The 18170-nt window shown below is 37.7% G+C and overlaps 1 protein-coding gene and 1 long non-coding RNA gene across 3 annotated transcripts; one reads left to right on the top strand and one right to left on the bottom strand.

Annotated features, from left to right (window-relative positions):
• Positions 1-1123: 1123 nt before the first annotated feature.
• LOC147334940 (uncharacterized) lies at positions 1124-5312 on the top strand. Of its 2 annotated transcripts, none has more exons than XR_015128496.1 (5): positions 1124-1187; positions 1885-1950; positions 2301-2456; positions 2909-3001; positions 3299-5312. It is a non-coding gene; the product is annotated as an uncharacterized LOC147334940 (long non-coding RNA). The 2 variants fall into 2 exon arrangements; XR_015128497.1 differs by having other exon boundaries at positions 1170-1343.
• A 9201-nt stretch (positions 5313-14513) lies between these two features.
• LOC147334941 (stonustoxin subunit beta-like) lies at positions 14514-17820 on the bottom strand. The gene is made up of 4 exons (XM_086286852.1): positions 17629-17820; positions 17100-17273; positions 15577-15623; positions 14514-15500 (listed from the first exon to the last, which is right to left on the bottom strand). The coding sequence occupies exons 1-4, from the start codon at positions 17712-17714 to the stop codon at positions 14959-14961; spliced, it is 849 nt and encodes a 282-aa protein (XP_086142978.1). The 5' UTR covers positions 17715-17820; the 3' UTR covers positions 14514-14958.
• Between the last annotated feature and the right edge of the window lie 350 nt (positions 17821-18170).

The raw sequence follows: 18170 nt of genomic DNA on the forward strand, positions 1-18170 counted from the left end.
CAGTGGTGTTAACCTCAATGTTAAATTTCTGTCACGGTTCTGGGTCAGTTTCGACCCAGTATTTTGAGTTTTGATTGTCAGTTTATTTTTGAATGATTGTTGTGGTTTTGGGCGCTATGAGTATTATTATTATTATTATAATGATGATTATTATTAGAATTCTATGTTTCTGTTTATTCATGTTAAGGATTTGTTCTCAGTTGTATCTCACGTTTAGTTTAGTTCAGGTTCCATGTGTCATTCTCTGTCTGTCTGTCTCTCAGTGTCAGGTCTGCGTCTTGGTGTAGTGTTCTCGTTTCCTGTTTTATTGTGAAGGTCTGCGTCTCATGTGAGTGTGTTCAGTTTTACCTCTGTCTCGTCTTGTTGATTATTCCCAGCTGTGTCCACCACCTGTGTTTAATTCCCCTGTGTTTCTCTGTGTATATTTAAGTCGTGTCCTCTGTCATTGTAGTTGCTGGTCCGTCTGTGTGTTCACCATGTTTCATCCGTGTGTTCCCTGCTGTATACCATTGTCTGCCTCTGCTCCTTCATGTTCGTGTTCTGGTTTCTGCGCTGTAGTTCAGTTGTTTTCCAGTATAGTTTAGTTTGTCTTCCTTTGCCATTTATTCAATAAACGACCTTCACGACTGCCTGCGCTTGGATCCTCCTTCATTTCTTCCACACGGCTCTTCTCACTCGCCGTGACAATTTCGCCGCCATGTCTCTTATTTCTTCATAATTAAATTCACCGCCATTGTCACTGAATAGTCTGCGCGGTGGACCGTGAATGCTTATCCAGCAGTGGATAAAGTGCTTCACTATCTCCCTGGGTCTTTTTGTGGTGATGATACTTCACTCAAAAAAATGAATGAGGTGGATTGTTCAGTGTATATTAATTATTTATTTTCATTTTACTTAAAATATATGTTTTTGTTAAGTTAACATATGTTTTTCTAATCAAGTCTACGTAATTGTGTCTATTATTCAACGTACATAATACTAATGTGTTACTTGATCGCATAACATTTAAGTTAAGTCAATTAGGATCGATATACCTTGTATATCCACAAGGTGGCAGTAATGCAAAAACAGTTGTAATGAAACCGCGCAGAACAAGAAGGTTTCACGGCTTGTGCCTGCTCATGCGCAAGACTTCAAATTTAACTGAAAACGGCTGTTTTGGCGCCAAGCTACTGTTTCTTTGAGAGGTAAGACCACTTTTTTCTTTGACTATGTTGTGTAGTATCTATATGTCCAGCATGGTTATATTTTGCGTTTGTCTTACAAGACATGTTATATCGTTTGCGTGTGCTTGTTTTACATTAGTTTTACTGGGTCCTGGACATGCTTATTTTGTGGACTGTGTAAGAAACATTTTTATTGTTTTTTGTTTTATTAAGGGATTAGCTACAGGGGTTCATGGGGTTATTCTTTCAAGGGGTTATTTTTCCATTTGCTTTCTTGGGATTCCTTTTCTGTAATCCGAGAGTCGGAAATATCGAATAGGATAGCAAGGATAGCATAAAGTGACATTTAAAATCCAAAAAGTCAAGGGCGAAAGCCACTGTGACACCATTGTTCTGCTCTATCAGTAATCTGTATTATGTAAAAATGGTCTGTAAATACAGCATGTTTCCTAGCGGAGTTATACATATCAATGTAGTTATAAATTACAGTTTGTGAAAGTACACACTTAATTTTTTTAATAAAATTATTCAAGACATATGAGTGGACAGACAATGGAGGTCGACAGACCTGGTGATAATTGCTTCTATAGAAAGTTAGCACATGGCAGTGTCAATCTCTTGCTTTTCTTCTGAGTAGTATTTTATTTAGTTGTAATTCAAACAATAATTTGCTTCTTGAAATTAAGGAATTAATTTTTTTTTTCTTTATAAATCTCAGATCCTGCCTTTACCTGCTCCCTCCTATACTGATGTGGTGTATGTGGTATTGCTGAGCTTGTATGTGGTATGTGAACTGTTATACTTTTAAAAACAAAACTGTTTTATAAGTTAAGTTTTCTTTTGTGACCCATCCCATGCCCCTGTTATTTCTTCTCCACATCTGAACCATGGTAAAGGTTGCAGTTCAAGGGCCTGAGGCATGAAATTCTTTTCAGATCAGCTGTGATCAATATTTTTTGGAACTTGATAAATAACAATAAAAGCTGTAATGGCTCCATTAGCATTTTGTGTAAATGTTTGTGTTAAAATTATAGCTTTAATGAGGTCTTACTACATTAGTTTTAGTTTGTATATGTGTACATATAGTATGTATATTTACAGTACAGTATGTTGTGTTTGTTGACATATTTTCAGGTGGAAGCAGAATATGTGAGGATTACTACTGCTGCACATGTTCCAAGGCTTTTTACACAACTTGACCAATACACTGACCAGCTCATAAAAGTCTTCAAGAAAAAAGGAGGCGTTGCAGGGAAGAAAATTAGACAAACTTTGGCCCCAGCCACACAGGTGCGTTATTCTGTTGGTAGCAAAATATTATGGCTAATAAGATCATTTTCAAATTTAAACAGCTAGTGTATGGTAGCTGCACAGTGCACTTACATTTATATTAAGCAAGACAAAGTTTGGTACTCAAAACGTTGGAAAATTTAAATTACCTAAACATATGTAAAATCTGATCCCTTGATTTAGGTTAAACCAGAAGTGAATGTTTTTATGTTATGTTTTGAATGCAAAAAAGATGATGTATTAGTTTGTCTTTACCTCCATTATGGACATATCTAATGTGGTGGAAACCCTGCCCAACAGGTTAACTATTCATGTCCATGTGATGATTAGTTGGTCTTGTGTACATGTCTATCTGTGCAGTGGATATGTCATTCATTTTGCGTATAATGTGAGTTTCTGTCATCCTAAAGTATATCTGTTTTCTCTTCCTGTATCTCTGCCACTCTCTACAGAAGGAAACCATTGAAAAGGGGAGGGAGTGTGTCCTCAGGGCACTACCTTTTTACCTGAATGAAGACCCAAGCATCCTCTTCAAAGAATAATTGGTTGGTAATTTTAGTTTAGTTTTTTATCTGTATTAAACCAAATTTTGAATAACTAATGTTGTTGCATGTTGTAATGTTGTTGTTGTTGTAATTTGCATGGAACCTGTTTAAATGTTTTGGGAAATCTTCTTGTATACCCAAACTATTTATATTTATCGTTGAATCTGTAGTCTAAAATAGTGGCGCACTGGGGTGCATGTTCCTAATATTGTGTTTACGTCATTAAAGGGTAGCTTTGGCCCTTTTTCTTTCTTTTTTTAAAACTGGATGCCATTTTTCTATGTTTTTGTGTCTAAGCTACAGCTGTTCAGAGGGAGCTGGAACAAATTACCCTTGCTATCTTTACCATCGAAAGAGCTGATGCCAGCACTCCTCCAGCCGATGTGGGTGTAAGCGCCAGACGTCTGCTTTATATTTTTATTTACGATTGAGTTCATGTTTGTTTTATAATTCATAGATTCATTACATAAGTCATCTTTTCAGGATTAATAAATGTGAAAATATATGTGTTTACATAAAGTAATTTTAAGTCACTGTTTTGGGATTGGAACCTAAAAGGGGGTACCTCTCACTTTAATTATGTAAGTGCAATAGTAGCATGAAACCCTGTGTGAGAGGGAAGGGGAGGAGCATGGACAGAGAGGTTAGGAGTCTCACGGTTTTCTGACCGTGTGCACAGCTAGTTCTGGATAACTGCTATTTTTTGGAACTTTCATGCTTTTTAGGAAGGAGTTCATTGTTACATCTTCCGTTTGTAATAAATAAACAGTCTTCAAATCATAATGCAACTGGAAGCATTTCTTTTGGAAACCAGGAACACGCGTCAGCCATAGACTCTTCTTTTTTGAACTTGGTTTATTGGAAATTACCCTACAGTGGGTATAACCATCTAGTGTGTCCTGCATGACCTGGAAGACCTGGCCTCTGCATGTGCACTCTTAATGGGTGGGATATATGCACTGAATCTCAGTTAACCTCAAGACTGAAAGCTAAGAGACAATCAAAAGTATTGAGATTTAAAGGATTTAATTGAGAGATGATACTGCACCAGAAATGTTGAAGGGTGGTGTGTATATTAGCGTTCAAGGCATATTGTTATGGGGTGGAAATATGTTCATATTCAGTTTGTGTTACATTGTGTGCATTGTAAAGGTAATTGCAATACATACTAAAATTAAGGGTAAGTTAGGAGGTTGATCTGATATCCTCGTGTTGGTGTTGTTCCCAGATCATCATACTAAATGTTGTTCCAGGATCAACATTGCAAGTGACCAATCAGAATGTTGTGACGTCATACTTTTGCGACTTCGGGAAAAACCGGCGTAAAACAAAAAACTGTACTTAAGCTGCGTGAAACCGCCTCTGTCCGCCGATCAACTGACCCTAACCCTAACCGTAACCCTTTAATAAACAGTAAGCAGAATTGATATTGTCCTTGCAACATTGGAATTTCATAAATGCACGAATGGCTTGGAATAGAATAACGTCACAACAATGTGATTGGTCACTTGCAATGTTGAACCTGGAACAACATTTTCATGATGGTCTGGGAACAACACCAACACGAGGATATCAGATCATCCAAGTTGGGAATGCAGGATGAATGTATATTTTGTGGACTTTTAAAGACGAACAATTGTTTCCATGTTAAAATGTTTCCATCTGAAGTTTTTTGCCCAAACACTGGTAAAATAAATGTTGACAGTGGCGAGTGTTAAATGGTTACTGCTGTGCTGTTGCAAAAAAACTGAACGCTGACAAGCTGTTTTATTGTTAGACCATAATGTTGGCATGTTTTGTTAAAGTTTTATTTGGGATGGTGATGTAATTTTCTTTGATTGCTAATATCAGTGGACTATTTATTATTATTATTATTATTGTTGTTGTTGTTGTTACATTTTTTTTTTTTTTTTTAAATTGTGGCTGTTGAGGTGGACACTTCACTTTGCATTGTTAAAGGAAAGCACTTCATTGGCATTGTGTTACTGGACTGACCCTAAGCAATCATTGCAAATAGCAACTTTGCTATCCATTTTAGACACTAAAAGAAAAAAACACTCACAGACCTTACTAGCATCACATGTGCATAACTCAAGTGTCATCTTATCAATGTGTTATGTGATCTTCAATGCGTTTTTTTTTTTTTCTTCTATTTCTGGTAGATACAGACATTTAATTTAAAGTCTTGATGTTGCATCTGTCTACATACTGTTAATTACTAACCCTAATGAGCTGTTGTGTTTTATTTTGGACTGGGTTTACACAAATGCTCACTGAATGTGTTGGCAATAAAATAAATTTTAAAAAATAAGTTGGATGTACTTAATTCATTTGTGTGGAACCTGTTGACAAAATAGATTTATGTAAAACTAATTAATAAAGCACAAGGTGGCTGAAAATATAATATTTGAATTAATCTAACTTAAATTTAACATTTTACTGCCACAAATAAGAAATGTGTTGAAGTAACTAATCTAAACTATCTAACCTGAAAATATATCATCTATGTTCATACAACATAACTTGATTTAGTTAGTCTTAAATATGTCTTGTTAATCTTAAGTAGTTTTTTTAAATTAGATGAACTAAAGATTTTTGCTTTAAACTAACATAATTCAATTTCGTGGAACCTGTTGACAAAATAATTTTAATTAAAGTCAACGTTTCATTTTTTTGAGTGTTCCTGCACTGAATCTTGTGAAATGGTCAATGGCATGTAGATACCACAGTCCCGGCTCAAGCTCATGCAGGTCCACTGCAACAGTTTCACTGTATGTTGAAGCCATGGGTAAACCCACTGCAGGCTTATGTTTTGGTTTACCGTATCGGATGCATGTGTCACAGTTTTTTTTATAATATTCTTCAGGATTGTAATGCTTTCATCATCACTATTGCCTGAGCAAGACAGACGTTTTTGCAGTCTAACAACTGATGCATGTCCAAATTGTTTGTGTAGTTTAAGAAGGACTGTCTTTTTATCCTTTGTTGTCATGTTTTCTGTCACAATGAGAATTTCATCTTCATCACTAGGTGTCTCACTTTTCTCTAGCTGATTTTTATTAAGGTTGCTCTCATTTCTCAAGTTTACACAATAGTGTCCAGAAGATGTCAGTTCAAGTTTTACAGGTTGATCAAATACTGTTGCTTTGTCTTGAGCAATATCCAAGACTGCACTTGCTCTCTTTAATGAAGTCTTGCTTAAAAGCATCGGTATATCTGCTGGAACAACTTCTGATCTTGCATCTAGTTTGTCCTATTTTTGCTGGAATTGTCACTTTTCTTGTGGATTGAACATTTTTTCCATCACCAAAGCGGAACGGCCTTGTGCTCTTTTCATCTTTTATTTTTTGCAACTCTTTCTGAGGTAACTTACATAATCTGCAAGCCATTTCTCTCCACACACAGTTCTTGTACAAGCAGTGTCAATTATGGCAGACCCCAAAGCTTCCATCATGAAGATTTGTGTATCAGAGGGTGATTCATTCGAAAACAGAGTAATATTACATTCTTCAACATCACTCTTTGATCCCTCAGCTTTTGCTAACTTCACATGTTCTGTTTTGTTAGGGCAATCTTTTACCCAGTGATACGTACTTTGGCATACTGCACATCTTATTCTCCTCCCATATTTGTCAAGTGGATTAGTCCCTGCAGCTATTCTTTGGGGTTGCTCTGAGTTTGAACTACGTTCACGCTTGCCTGTGTACTTTGTGAAGTAAGCGGAATCGCCCTCTTGTGGCGAAGAGACGTTATCTCAGAAAATCCTTTTCAAGGCTGATTTCATGTTATCAAAAGAGATGGCGGAACAAGCGGTAAGTGCTAGCTGTTTGTCTTTAGTATTTAGCCCCGTGATGTCTAGCAGCTTAAATGCTAACTCTGCGTCTGGTAATTCCACTTTGAACTTGCGTATCTTGTAGCCTACCGTCGTTCAAATTCGATAATGTAATCCACCATCGACGTGCACCTTTGTCTGTTGATCCGATCAAATTCTGTGTAAGCTTCATACTGTCGATCTTTTTCTTCTTTTAAAAACATAGAGTCCAGTTTGGTTAGAAGAACATCCATCCGCGTATCAGTGTTGAGGTCGTGGGCTGCGATTTCCAGTGTGTTTTCCCTCGCTCTTCCCGATAGCGACAAAGTAATTGCTAGAGCCTGATTTTTTTTTTGTCCAAGTCTGTAACGAATCTCCAGATTTCAATTTCATTTTTCCAACTTTCATAAGATGTCTTCTCATCGAACGATGGTGGCACTTTGTAATTCCCAGCAGCAGCCATCCTCTGCTACCAATGTTAGTCCAATAATCACACAACTGGTATGTTAACTCCAACTTTAATGGTTGCCTTCTTTCGTTCAAGCACACACAAAAAACTGACCCTCCAAAACTTCTACTCCCCCTTCCCGCCTGCGCGTAGCCATGCCCCCCTTCACTGGACACTTGCGCAGTGGGACAGATACATCTTAACAGTAGTCTTTACCAGCAGTGGGAGGTGAAGACAAAGTGAACAATTTTAATACCAGACAGAAATATTTTTATAATTATGTAGATATAAATGCATACAACATATTTTTTGGTCCTTTGAGGTTATTCCACAGCATCATAATTTCAGGATGTCATATCTAAAAGTGTGAAAGCCCCTTTAGTTCTGTTTCCAGACACTGTAGTACATGTATGCTGCTCTGAAGCAAACCTGTTTAACTTCCTATGATATTTATAATGTTACATTTTTTTGGTTTGTTTGTTTCTCTTGAATAAACTTTGTGCTTCTGTTTTTTTCAAAGTTCAATTTGCATTAAACTGTGATGCTGCATGAGGTTATTGTCTTTTTTTTTCAGTTATCTGTAACACATGAGAACTGGGATCCAACCATCAAACACAAAGAGTCCAAAAGCAACAGGACAAAACCCACTCTTCATTATTAAAGACCAAAATCTAACAAGTAAAAATGAATTTTGAGATTTGTGATTTCACAAATCGATTGCTATTTCCCAACTGTAACTGAAAAATGTTGTAAACATTTGGTTTTATTTCATTCATTGTTGTCTACTGTATGATTTATACATCTATGTGCTTACTTATGATAAATATCTGATAGCAGATAATTATCTAACTTTGCTTCTGGAGATTTGTCGTTTGTTTGTGTTGTTTGTTTGTGTTGTTTGCTGTTTGTTTTGCATTCCAGTAATCTGATCAAGCACCTCAACTGGAGAATTGCAGAATAGACCCTGTGCACGAGAAAATGCTAACTTCCTGGTTTGAGACCGTATGTGGGGTTGTACATTTCCAGTAGCTTTACTTTGCGGTCAATCGCTACTGTGTAGATATACTCCAAAATCATGTCCAAAACTTGAAAACGGAAAGATCGCGTTAAGTTACAAAAAGCAGAAGGTGGGAACACTCGCTACTGTTGTGTCATAAAAAATCTAATGATCAACTTTGACGTTTAAAAAGAGTTTAGATCGATCAGTTGTTTACATCACTCAACACAAGCAGAACTGCATCACTGCAGCAGAAGACACATCGTCCACATTCAGAAGCACATCTCTGTATAGTGACAATTATTATGATTTAAACAGGCAAATGTTCAGCATTCAAACTACAGGTGAAGAATAGTCAAACCAGATGTTTCCCCCATTTTGTTGATATCAGCTAGTCAAGTACACACCTACACAGCATGTTAACAAACCGTGAAAAAAAAGCCACACAAAAATTTATGTTTTTTTTAAATCACATTGTTTCCTGCATCCTGATCGCTGCAGACGATCTCCTCCGTGACGTCTCTCCTGTACAGTACAGAATCGCTGCATCGATCACTACCAGTGTGACTCTGAGGTGCAGTATTGTATGTTGACGAAACGTTTCGCACCATCCATCCATCCATCCATCCATTCGCTTCCGCTTATCCTTTTCAGGGTCGCGGGGGGCGCTGGAGCCTATCCCAGCTGTCATAGGGCGAGAGGCAGACGTTTCGCACCGTCAAAAATAAAATTGGCTACTTGATTTCACCTATCGCTGGTTATTTTTAGAACATAACACCCGCGATAAACGAGGGATAGCTGAGAAATATAACATTTGAATCCATTTTCTCTTTTGCTCTGAGACACGGGGAAAAAAATATCGACAAGTCGATGAACATCATTTACAGATATATTGGGTAAATGCCCAAGACATCTATAGAAATGTAAATCGCCACTTGATTCATTCATTTGCTTAACTTGATTTGGGCCATAAACAAGGCGTGAATTGGACACCGGAAACAAAGCTCCCCACAGGAGTTTCCACACCGGAAGTAGCATATGCTAACATGCACATAGTCTATTTCCCATGTTGGGTTTTACATGTGAAACACTTTGCACTGAAATTGATGAGAAATACAACAAGGTTTCTTCAATCTGACAAAATGTTAGACATAATAGTGTCTAATGAATGTATCTGGGGACTTTGAGTAAAAATGTGCCTGTTGTTCTTATGAACCCTGTGTCTCAAATGTTTAGTCAGTTTCATTTTCATGTTTGTTTTCCTTTTGTCCCTGTCAAGTTTATGCATCTTAGTCTCTGCCTCAGGGTCTGTTTCTATCTTATTTTTGCCCTTTGTGCATTTAAACCCTTAGTTAGGAGTAAATGTGGATTTCCTGTGGCAAACATGAATGTCAGTTTCTCGGTTTATGAAGGTCACCTTTAACTATGACAGTGCTGAGATACGGACCTCCTGTGAAGTTGTCACCATACTAGTGATGAGCAAAGCGAGACTTCGTGAAACATTTGAAGTCTTTGTGCTTGTATTGATGATTCCAAACAATCTGAAACCATCTCCACAGTGCCTCCTGCTGGACAATTTGGCTATTGTCACGCAAGGCTGGACTGGGACAAAAAATCGGCCCGGGCATTTTGACTAGAGACCGGCCCACCAGGATAAAGATTGAAAATGTGACGTCATTCAGGGATAAAACCGCAAAGGATTCTGGGAACTTGTGGCAAGAGGTACTAGCGCACGCAGGCTTTCAATTGAACTCAGTTACACAGCGATAAAAAGAAACCCAAAAAATGTCAAGAAGCTGTTGTATTATTAACTGCAATAGCTGGTCGCATGACAGCCACGGGAAGCCGACGGGTAAAGAGATCGTTTTTTTTTTTATCGGATTACGTCGTTGAAGAGAAATTTTTTAAGCCATGTTTCCGAAGTAAGAGCCGACGGATGGTCTGGATATACCAAATATAACGTCTCAGAACCCTCCAGCTCACAGGTTACTCTGCTCCAAGCATTCCCACAAAGGTCAGAGTGTTGTAGTAGTTAATACGTCATTTTTCTTAACATAATTGGTGATATAGGTTACAAGCAAGTCTGGCGCTGAACAGAAATTGTCGCGCTATGCTCCTTTATTTATTGTGCATAAATAGTGAATTGTCCTGACACAATATTGCGTTTCGCTTCTGTTATTACCATGGTACATTGACAAAAACATATACTTTTATTCACAGGATAAAACAGTTGTTTTGTATCACTAATTGTCCATTGCGATTACAGCATACAGTATTATTGTCACTGCTACATTTCTGTAATGCTACTGTAACCGGTTTCTGCTTCATCCCGCTGCAACAGTTCGGCCCAAACAGACTCCTCGACTCTGCGTTGTGTAGTGTTTTTAAAAAGACAAGGAGTCTCTGATCGATCGTTGCCACTTTATTTCCTGAATGGAAACAACGGTGTCAGTGCACAAGCTCGCCATACACCACTCCGCACAGCACACTCTCGTATGGCTACGGTAGACTGGCAGCGATTACTGCAGCAATATTACAATTTCTAATATACAATAAAATAACAGCAACAACAAATGATGTACCTGAATGGAAACAACGGTGTATTATCAGTGCACAGGCTCGCCACACACCACTCCGCACAGCACACTACGGCAGAACATCTCATTAGCATTCCGCTTTAGCATACAGTTTCACACATTAATAAACAAATGAAAAGTCAGACTGCCCACATTTGTTGTGGGCAGTCTGAGGTACACCTGTGCACTACTCATGATGTCAGATCAGCATCCTGATGTGGCACACCTGTGAGGTGGGATGGATTATCTCAATATAGCAGATGTGCCCACTACCACACATTTGGACTGATTTGTGACCACTTTTTGGGAGGGATGGTTATATTGTGTATCTGGAATGAATTTTAGGTCTCTACGTCCATCCCATGGGGAATGGGAGCAGTAACAAAGGTGTTGCGTTTATATTTTTGTTGAGTGTATATACCCTTTCTAAAAAATAAAATAAAAAATCCATCGGCCCATAAAAACAAAAAATCGCCAAAAAATGGCCCGATGGCCAGTCCAGCTATGTTGTCACGTCCTGATCATATTCTGTGAAATGGTGACACAGACAAGTTCTGCACAACTTCAAACAAAACCACTTATTATATCAGACTATCAATATCTTCGATCACTACATGTTTTGGAGAAATCCTTCAAAACAATTTGGGTAATTAGTGGTACAGTAGAGTACTAAGGTCACATTAATGAAAGGAAGGAGTTTTACCTCAAAATAGTATTTTGAGAAAAGTCGAAATGTGGAGATTACAGTTGTTGTTTCCAGCCAGACAAATGCCACAGCAGCTATACCCTCACAAAATGCCTCAGTGAAACAAAACAATCAGCTGTCTTATCATGTCTTGTGATACAACATGCATCCTCTTCATTGCACAAGGGTGTAACCATCGATATCCTTGCTTCTGTCCATTGCCAGACATTTCATTTTATACAAATCCAGCCAACAAGTTTGTGTGTTTGTTCCCTTCTGACCAGATGCAGCTTTCTGCACCACCACATGGCCTTATAACTCTCACCACTGTTTATGTGCTAAAAGAGAAATAAAGTTAATAAATACCAATTCTGAAGTAGAATTTCGCTAACTCATCTACACAAGTCATTTAGTAGACTGTATATAAGCCATAAGAGTTTTGTCTACAAACAACTGTTAACTCCACATTTCCACTTCAAAAAAATAATAAAATAAATCAGTAATATAGGGGAGACCGGGGATAGTTGTAACGTGGGTCAGTTGTAACACTTCCAATTTCTCCAATCAGGGCTAAGTTTCAAATGATGTGACTCATCCTGTGCATGCCCAATTCAGTTCTGCTATCACATGTGAAAAATCAGCACATTTTGTCAAACACAGACAATTTAACATGAAAAAAAGTAATTTGTATGCCAAAAAGTAAGTTTTTCTACTTTATTTCAATTTCTAATAGCATTATCTGCTTTGCAGTTAAACTCATCAAACTTAAATTATGTTATTTGTATGTCTATGGGGATATATTCTGTGTAGGTCTTTAGTGCTAATGTTTTAGCCGTTGGCTGTAATGTTAGCTAGTTCATGGCTATAGGAGTCTGGGTCAGTTGTAACAGCAACAGTCTGGGTTAGTTGTAACAATAATGCAGATGTTACAACTTACCACACTATTACTTTAACTTATATTAAACAAGTTGGGGTAATGACATCAGCAGAGAGGTTCACTGGTCGCATTTGTATATGCGGTTAATGCCATTGGCAACACAATTCCTCCACTGTTTGTGTTCCCACACATACATTATGCAGACCTCTGTGTCAGAGATGGACCAGTAGGAAGTACTGGTAGTGGAAATAAATCAGGATGGGTGCGAGAAACAGATTTCCTCATCTTTCTGAAGCTAGATTTCTGCATTCTGTCACACACACACACACACACACACAGCTACATAAATGGCTCTAAGTGCATTCATGTGTTGAATAAAAAAGATTACATGTTAATGTTTTGTTAGTACCCTTATTTCATTGTGTTACATTTCACCCCAGGATATGTTACAACTAACCCAGACTATGGGGTTAATTGTAACATTTCACTCTTCGTGTTTGAGACCATACCATGCAATGGGTAATTGTGTTGCAGAGAAAATAGCTGCACTATTTAATAGCAGAGACATGTAAATACTTTGCATTACATTTTGAATCCACTACCTTAAAAGAGCTCCAAGCTACAGACAGAAATGTCAAAAATGTTACAACTATCCCCGGTCTCCCCTATATTTTTATTTATGTGGCCTCTAATAATTTCCGTTTTATATATTAATCACAGTCAAAATGTGTGTGTGTGTGTGTGTGTGTCCTCCCATGCTCAGAAGTCTGGGCGCTTAAGTTAATTTGCCAAGTTTGAATTAGCAACTAAGGAAGAACAAACTTGGAGTATTTGATGTTGAGAAACAGCTCTTCTCTTTTGTGGCTCACTTTGTTGCTGCTGCAGCAGTGGCATTGACATGAACTCTGCCTCATGTGTTCAGAGAGCTACACACATCACCAAACTTGAAGGAGCTGTGTATGTGTGCTTTGCTTTCATTTGTGTTTCCACCTCTGGCCACCAGGTGGTGCGCTTTTGTGTTTTCTTTTCAGCTGAGTTGTGTTTTAGGTCCCGTTAGTGAGGAGACAAACAGATATTTCAAATTTAAACCATTTAAACTGGCTCAAATAAAAGACCTCTTTAGTAACTCGGCTCCAAACAGACACTGACAGCAGAGAAGGAAACTGTTTACAGCTTTAAAAACAAACAGTACTGGACTCTACCTGCTGGAGGCGCTGTGAGCTCACTGGACCCAATCAAATTAAAATACTCCTGTGTACTTTTCTCTTTCTTCAATCCTCACCTTTTCAGATTATTTTTTTTATCCTACTCTCATTTTCAAAGATGCATTTTTTCATTTATTTACAGATTTTAATTATTTTGGTTAAATGAATCCAAACAGTCACTTTTAAATACACTCTAAGAAATAAAATGTTGTATTTACTCCACCCAGTTATGTCAACTGGTTCCACACAACTGGGTTAGTGAAATAAAAAATGTATGATACTTTTAATTTGAACAAGAAATTTTAAGTACATCTGATAAATCTACTCAACCAAAACAAGCTCTACTGAAACTATAGGATTAAATCACTTTAACAGAATTGCAACTTACTCTATACAAGTTTGTAAATTAAATAAATCAAGTTTGTTAATTATCCTAACTTTAATAACACTTGGTGTGTATACTACACACATATATACACGGGAGAAGTAAACATACACTGACAGAATCTGCAAGAAGTCAAGAAGAAAAAATCCGACTGTTTTCATCTTGATTCTTTTGTCTTCACTTTTCCGTTTCTGTTACATTTCATGAGTCTGTTTTAACACGGAATAAAAACCAGATCTCAGATTGTAAAACTGTTTCTGTTCAGTCAAGAAACACAGACTGGAGGTCAGACTTTTTTTATTGATTATGAACTGGAGAGAGATGTCTCCACAGCGTCCAGTTAGCCATAAGCTGCTCTTCTTGTATCAGCAGTACTAGAAGCTACATTTGGATCAACACAGACTAATAAATGGATCCAGAACCATCCAGATCAGTTGTTGTGAAAACTGGGCACATAGTGGTGATATTGCTTTTCTCCAGGAACTAATTGTAGTGAAATGTTACTTAATTTGCATAACAAGAGAGAGACACAAACGTATAGTTATGCAATGTAAAAAATTAAAGACGCCTAAACAAAAAATATTTAGAGCCTGCAGCGCTCATCATCACAAAGTCTAACCAACAACGTCTAAAATGTCTAAATTATATGTTCCAAAGATTTCATCCATCAGTGTAAGCATGATTAAAATGTGTATAATGCAACAGATTTAAAAATACAGTTCCTCTTTCCTCAGCACTAAAAGTCCTGTGGGTATTTAAACTGTAGTATATAAGTAACAACTGATATCTGCTCTTTAAAAAAAGGCACCAAAGACAATAAGATGATAAAAAAAAATTTCAGGAGAATCAGTCTAATCCAACATCTCTGGACTGAAAAACAAACTAATATATGTACGAGACAGTTACCTGATATACTAAGTAAGAAAAAGTATGAAACACCAATGTGAGAATATTTCTCTGCACAGTAAGTTCATTATTGTGAGTCAGCACAGAGGTGGATACTAGAGTCAGGCTTCACTCTAAACCCAGCATATACAGGTTCAGTGAAGGTGGTGTTGAAGGTGTGCAGGTGGATCAGTTTATCAGAGGAGACACTGTAGAAGGACACAGTTCCTGCAGAACAGTCCACATACACTGCTACTTTGTGACAGAGAGGTGAGGAGAGCAGAGGGGTGGCTCTTGCTATGTAATTGTGATCTACATAGTAACCCCTGTCATCACTGCAGTAGAGGCTCCAGGATTGATGAGTCCTTCCAAACCTGCTTTCATCCTCTTCTCCTTTCCGTCTGATTCCTCCATAAGCTACAGCAACATGAACCTCTCCTCTCCACTCGACCTCCCAGTAACAACGACCACTCAGACTGTTGGTACACAGCAGCTGAGGCCAGTGATCAAACCTAAGATCATGATCAGGATACAGCTGATCTTCTTCCACATGTGTCACCTCCTTGTTGTCATCAGACAGTTTGAGGTTTCTGTGTGCTGTGTTTGGATCCAGCGTCAGATCACAGAAATCTAAAAGGAACCGTGAGAAAAAACGTAGAACAGTACAAGATTGTGTGAATGCAGCTCATAAATCAAAAATACTTACATTTCCTTAGACCTGGTCTCATCCACTGGACTCCTTGAGGCTCCACACTGAAATGAGCACATTATCTTTTAGTATGCAGACGTGGCCTTTATGTTCTCTGATTCATCTTTTCTAGAGAAATAACCTTGTGTTTTATTTTATCTCTTAATAAAGTCAAACAGATAATACGGTTCTAAGGTTTTATGTATCAAAGCACAATTAAAAAAATAAATCATCAGGTCCGTACCAGGTTCTTAAATTATCTAAATACCTAAATACAACCTTCAGTCTGCTTTATTTTCTGCCTCCCTGTGTTTCTGTCACTACAATGAACACTGTGCTTCAAATACTATTTTCTCTTTCAGTTAACACGTGTGAGAATGTTTCCGTTGCTTAGTTATTCAGTGCAAAACAAAACAAATAAATATATAGAACAAAATATTTTGAGAAAAGACTGCTGTGTTCATTCTGATAATGACAAAGGCTTTAGACTTTTTGAGTCTGAATCCGTTTTTCAAGTCAAGTTGTTCCTGTTATTGTTTTTGTTTTGTAGCTTCGGTTATTTCCAGCCTCAATAGACCTACTAAGTCCTGCATGCAGAAAACAATAAAAAGTTCAATGAGAAGATGATTTTTTTCTTGATTCTCAGGAGGCTATGACAGCAAACATTCCAATTAAGTCAATATTTATTTAATTACACCTTGAATCTGAGTACTTTTTAAAATTGCGTTTTGTTAACTTTTGACTGGTTTTTTTTGTTTTTGTTTTTGTTTTTTTATACCTTGTGAAGCACTTTGTGATCTTTTATCTAGAAATGTGCTATATAAATAAAATTTTACTTACTTACTTACTTACTTAATTGAACTGAGAGCATATATAATTCTTCCCAATCACAATTAAAAATAACGTGTTCCTGCACAGATGACTTGTTCATGAAAATAGGAATCCTGGTGCCTCAGCTGACTAAAAACAGGGAGGTAAGGCTGTGACTGTGTGGAGCATGAAGTGAGGACATAGGGAACGCAGCAGGAAGCAGCAAAATGAAACTATAAACTGGATCACAGACCCAGAACCATCACAAAGGCACCTGTCAGATCTGGGGTTAAACACATCAAACCTCACTTAGCCATGGTCATGTGATGTTGATGTTTTGATTGACACAGTCTTGAAACGTCAGTATCGAGGGTCCAATCCTTATGTATTTGTTACATTCTCCTTCAAGCTGTGTATCCTTCCTCGTGTTTTAACTGTGATTGGTTCTGAGTCATTCACCCACACAGCTGCCCACTTAACTGGACATACAGACTGTATTACTGGCAATTACTACTATAAATACTATTGCTAATATATATTGTAATATATCTATATCACTAAAGCACTTCTGGATGGATGCAAACTGCATTTCGTTGCCCTGTACCTGTGCATGTGCAATGACAATAAAGTTGAATTCTATTCTATTCTATTCTATTCTAATTAGATCAGTGGTTACCTTACAATATGCTGGAGAAAAAAATATATTTTAGCTTTATTTCCTGTTTTCCTACCAGAGTATGACCAGTTTCACATGTGGATCCTCCTTTAGAGCAGACAAAAGCTTCATTCCTGAGTCTCCTGGATGATTATAGCTCAAGTCCAGCTCTTTCAAATAGGAGGGATTGGAGCGCAGAGCTGTGGCCAGAGAGGTGAAGCCTGTTCCTGTGATCTGACAGCCTGACAGCCTTCAAACATACAACATGTCACATCATTGTAATGAACTGCTCTGAATTTGATGATGTGCATGCAGTCAAATTAACAGATTCTGATTTCAGTTAAAGTAGTTAAAAAACAAACAAACTGGCTTTTCTTCACTCAGTTTTAAAAAAGAACAAAACACATTGACTTTCTGTCTTTTTTGCTATGATGGACAATCATAGATAAAGTCATATTTTTCTGATTTAAGAAGTGTGTGTTTCAAGTCTACTCTACTGTTCTCTTTCAGGGCTTACACCAAAAAAGTAACAACATGTTTAATCTACAAAATAATGACAGTTGTTGTGAAATACCCAAATCTCCTGAAACAAAGAATCAGCTAACCTGAGAGTTTCCAGCATACAGTGTGGACTCCCAAGTCCAACACAAAGCAGCTTCACTCCTGAGTCCTGTAGGTTGTTGTTACTCATGTCCAGCTTTCTCAGTCTGGAGGACTGAGAACTTAGAATTGAGGAAAGAGCCTCACAGCTTCTCTCTGTGAGGTTACAGCCACCCAACCTGGAAAGACATGAATAGCAGTGAACTTTCCAAACTTTTGAAATAAATACTTTAAAGCAATGTCTTGCCAGGATTAAAATGGATACTTACTGGGCTTTCTTGCAGGCTTTGACCACTGGCAGCAGCTGCATAAGAGCCTCTTCAGAAGCTGAATATTTCCTCAAGTCAAACACATCCAGACCTGCTTCTGATGACAGTAAGATGAAGACCAGAGCTGACCACTGAGCAGGAGAGAGATTAACTTTGGACAGGTGTCCTGAACTCAGTTGATGCTGGACCTCCTTCACTATAGAGTCATCATTCAATTCATTCAGACAGTGGAGTAGATTCATGCTTTTTTCAGGAGAGAGAGCGCCATTCATTCTTTC

Source organism: Aulonocara sp. 'chitande type north' Nkhata Bay, linkage group LG3, assembly GCF_057382095.1.
Source record: "Aulonocara sp. 'chitande type north' Nkhata Bay isolate Kocher_YH1m ecotype deep benthic linkage group LG3, A_spYH_male_GT1.1, whole genome shotgun sequence".
Taxonomy (NCBI): domain Eukaryota; kingdom Metazoa; phylum Chordata; class Actinopteri; order Cichliformes; family Cichlidae; genus Aulonocara; species Aulonocara sp. 'chitande type north' Nkhata Bay.

What these genes read in the sequence shown, in the direction of transcription:
- LOC147334941 (XM_086286852.1), bottom strand. Translation starts at nt 17,714, where the DNA reads ATGAGTAACAACAACCTACAGGACTCAGGAGTGAAGCTGCTTTGTGTT. An exon ending in GTGAAACTGGTCATACTCTG is followed by an intron (nt 15,624 to 17,099) that starts GTAGGAAAACAG and finishes TGCTCATTTCAG; the next exon opens with TGTGGAGCCTCAAGGAGTCC. An exon ending in GAGACCAGGTCTAAGGAAAT is followed by an intron (nt 15,501 to 15,576) that starts GTAAGTATTTTT and finishes GGTTCCTTTTAG; the next exon opens with ATTTCTGTGATCTGACGCTG.